This window comes from Sphaeroforma arctica (genome assembly GCF_001186125.1).
Source record: "Sphaeroforma arctica JP610 unplaced genomic scaffold supercont1.595, whole genome shotgun sequence".
In the NCBI taxonomy this organism is placed as follows: domain Eukaryota; class Ichthyosporea; order Ichthyophonida; genus Sphaeroforma; species Sphaeroforma arctica.
In genome coordinates, this window is record NW_014039963.1 from 25599 (window position 1) to 29908 (window position 4310).

The window sequence follows — 4310 nt, forward strand, 5'->3', positions numbered from 1 at the left end:
CTAGCATCCGGTCACTGGCGCTGTTGCAGACTAGGAAGGTGAAATTCGTCGCGGTAGAGTCATTTCTCCAGCGGGGCCACCGACCCACATCTTTACAAAAAAACCTTACAGGTCTTGCTCCGAGAAAAATAGCCAATTCTGCGATTGATTCTCAACCACAAGGACAACAATATCGCGAATACTAACGCGAATAACTGCGTGCAGTTCCGTTCGCACAAATGGTATACAGCATGGCACAATCTGGTTATCTGTAGTTGCCAAACGAAGCGAGATACGAGTTGCATTTCGCAGTACGCAGTTTGGCTCGTGTGTGTCTCACATTTATAAATTTCATCATTGGTGGGGTTTCAATGTGTAAAATTATCGACACATGATAGTGTATTATCTATGTATCGGCTATATGTCGTGATCTGCTGATAATTAACAAGGACATCTGCATTTTTGATCTCTTCACGAATATTTGGTTCAGGTTTCATATATTACTAAATTTTCAAGTATCTTCGCTAAATTTTTTCTCCAGTAGATGGACTGCGCACACATTGATTGGGAGATCTCAGAGTTGGCGGGATGCGGGCTGACCAATACCTTGCCACACGGCACCTTTTGCAGTTGGCGTTGAAGTACGCGTGTCCACACAGTCCACGATGGGCTATGGGTACTGGAAGAATGATAAACCATAAATTAGAACGACTCGCGTAAAGCAGTACAGAATAGGCTAGATTGGCCATCGGCAAGTTTTGCAAGCTCCCGATCGGTTATCGCGAAGTACTACCCTGATGCCATCATCTGCTAAACTCAGCCCTAGTAGGCTAAAACTATCACTATCGTCTTTATAATCGCCACATTTAAAAGAGGAGTTTAGGAATTTTGGTTGTATTTATAGAACGGTTTACAGTCGTCGATGTGTAAAACCTGGGCAACACCTATGTTCACTTGAGAGCTATACAACTCTCCAGAACGTCACTATCGGCTATATAAGCTAACTACAGGCTATCACGCTCACCACCACAAACATGCACAAAGGTTTTGTATGTATCGGTAAAAACGTGCAATTTACTGATGTACTCTTGCAGCATTGTCCGGAATGATAGTCCAGCGTACCATGCATTTGCCGGCTTACCTGATGTTGGACCTAATGACGAGCTGGTGGCTTCGGATCGTGCTGATGATAGCGACGTCCGCTTACGTACTGTGCTTATCCCAACATACCTTATGATCGCGAGTGAGATATACGATGCAGGATAAGTGGCAACAATCAAATATAAGATATGTTGTACAGTTAATAACGTACGCGCTCATAACTAAACATCATATCAGACACGCTGTGCGACACGAGAATGTCTGCAATGGGGCCTATAGATGATCGGATCCGATCTCGCCTATAAGCTATTTGATACGAATTCACCCACGAGAACAGTGCGAGAGTGCGATTGGAAACTTGAAGACTTATATACCCTTGGATCACAGTGAGGCGATTGTTTTGATTGTAGCCAGTGCATGAGATGTCGCCACGCTCGGAGACACTTTGTGCTTCCATGCGAAAAGCGTGTCGAAACAATATACAGATGAGTATGCGAAAAGCGTGTCGAAACAATACACAGATGAGCATGCGAAAAGCGTGCCGAAACAATACACAGATGAGCATGCGAAAAGCGTGTCGAAACAATACACAGATGAGCAGGCGAAAGCGTGTCGAAACAATACACAGATGAGCATGCGAAAAGCGTGCCGAAACAATGCTCCTGCAGGCTGAACGAGCTTTACGAGTAGAAGTCGATAATATAAAAACAACACAATTCATCATTGTTCTCCAATGTGCATTCACGAATACTCCGATTACAAATACCTGCGATCGGAAGTAGAGGGGCCTTCGCTGGCAAGTCTCTGCATGTTACTTGAGCACTGCAACATGGATCCGTCAGGTACGCTGGGTTGTTTGTGACTGCTTCTGCATGCCAGATTAGGATTAGCATATAGCTTGAGCTTCTGATCGTGAATAGGCTTCGCCCACAAACAGAAAAGAATACTGTTTCATCATCGCGCCGTAACTAATTCATGACATGAATACAGACTTGGATCCAAAATAGCGTAACGTCTTCGGCGGATTTGTCTAGCGCGTAGATGTTCAGTGTAGTTCATTATAGCACGGCAAGTACGTGATCTGATGTTGACCCCACATTTAACAGTATGCGCGTACATGTCCGATGACATGCATGTAAGCAACATACGCGTTTGTGTTTTTGTGTTCATTGTCGGGCATGGTAAAACGGAACTCAGAGGACGTACAATCGTGCAACTATATTTTCGTACCTGAAACGTGTGCACTTTTCTAAGAGTGTGTACATTTCTTGGAATGGATAAAGTACAAGCACAGCCCATGGCTTTACCTTGAATGTGTGTAGGTCTCGTCCAGGCAAGGCTCATCGTAGTGCGGCGTATAGCTCCCACCACTTATCAGCGGTAGGCCGCCGCCTGAATTCGCACCGGTATATATTGGCGAGTCGAACTCTGTTCGCGTAAATCGTTTGGTGTGGGTAAGAACCAATATCGATCTGGCGTATTGTACTGCTCCAACTACTACAACAACGTTGAACAGGAGTATCGAATACTGATAGTATTCTGTACCAGTGCAAGATGCCGTAGCATATGCACAAACTGTGCGCTTGGAAGGAAGAAACGAGGCTGTGGATCGTGGATCGCACGGATACACCATGAGTAGTGGTACTATGCAGGTGAAGTGAAGTGAGCTCCACCCCACGTAGGTAGGGCACGTGCACACTAGGAAAGCCACGGAAACAAGCTGCACCAATCTACCCCACGGTTGCCCCAGATTATTAACGACTGTATGCCCAACATACTGAGCATCTCGCTCTCTACCCGCCACAGATCGTCCTATTAAACCCCTCGCCCAGTTAAGTATCCACTGGCGTGCAAATGTGAAATAAACTCCTGGAATATACGGCGCAACATGAGTTTAAATCAGTCGTACGGTAAGATAAAAAATACGATATCAATACACATACCTGTGTCTGTGGTGGATGAGGAATCCGAAGTATCGCCTGTCGCTGTGTGATGGGGTGCGCTCCGACACGCCCGTAGTTGGTATCGTTTTGTTGCTGCTGAGAGTTTCAGAAAACAGGCGGCCAGTATAAGATTTGAGCGGAATTTTAATCAGAGGATCGCTTATTGGGTCAATTGCAGGCACGTGAACGTACAGACTTATACACAGTGGTATAGAATTGCACTTGTAAAGATACTCACACGTGTGCACAGTTGTATATATACTGATTTTCCTGGTGCCACAACACTCACTTGCGCATACACATACGCCCCCGCTCACATTATCAGGTGAATTAGCAAGGGAATGACAAGCACAGAGACTCGCCAGTTATAACACACACCTGTGCCAGTAGTGGTGGGTTGTATATTATCGTTCGTATAATTATCCATATCCGATTCGACTGGAATTCTATCTGCTGCATTGATATCCGCGGAACGATCCGGTCTCGGTGTCTCACGCCCGTCAATATCTTTTGCAGTATACGAGCTTTCTAAATTGTCTATATCGTTGCCGTCTTCTGCGATCGTACTTGTGGCAGCCTTGTGAGTACTATATATGCGTGTTTCCTTGAGTCTCGTCTCAACAACACCAGTTCCTCCTTTATTGGCTTGTAGACCGGTTTCGGTCGTCACCTGAAATACCTCTGATATTGATTGCTGGGTTGATAGTTTCTCCGCACGCACCATCCAGTAGCTAGTTTTGATGAGATACCATCGCGTCCACAGCTGTTGCCAAGCAAATAGAAAATTAGTGCACCATATCTACACTGTAGTTTTCACAGACGAAAGTATTCTATACACTGTACGATATCGTTATTTGATCCCTCGCCTGTGGAGAAACCAACTGTTCTCCTACAGATTCTCACAACATACTTTTGCGATGATCAAGGGTGAAAACATCAAAAACATGATAGTCGACCAGGAGATGCCATATATGGTAACTGCTCGGCGGCAAACCCTCAGCAGTATACAGGTGAGCGGCACTGTGACATAGCCAAACCGATCACTCAGTAGACTCACAGTGCAATCGCCCAGACCACTCAAAGAGTTTTTATTAGTCCTGCATGGCATAAGAGAGGATTTGGTTATGCTATGGAGCGAAATCCAAAGATTATATACATATATAAATAGCAATATTTATATATTTATATTCATATATATATATATATATATATATATATATATATATATATTATATATATATATATATATAGTGGTCGTTCGTAGTATAGTAGTTAGTTGTCTCGTAG

General features: G+C 44.3%; 1 protein-coding gene across 1 annotated transcript in view; it reads right to left on the reverse strand.

Moving 5' to 3' along the window:
• Nucleotides 1-627: 627 nt before the first annotated feature.
• Nucleotides 628-4310, reverse strand: part of SARC_07471 (hypothetical protein) — a gene marked incomplete at its 5' end in the record, with an annotated part of 10145 nt that continues 6462 nt past the window's right edge. Inside the window, 7 exons of the mRNA XM_014298585.1 lie at nt 628-649; nt 1121-1379; nt 1847-1948; nt 2388-2949; nt 3024-3116; nt 3402-3786; nt 4018-4120. Of these exons, the coding sequence (XP_014154060.1) occupies nt 1280-1379; nt 1847-1948; nt 2388-2949; nt 3024-3116; nt 3402-3786; nt 4018-4120 (1345 nt within the window). The 3' untranslated portion in view covers nt 628-649; nt 1121-1279. The remainder of the gene's footprint in view (nt 650-1120; nt 1380-1846; nt 1949-2387; nt 2950-3023; nt 3117-3401; nt 3787-4017; nt 4121-4310) is intronic.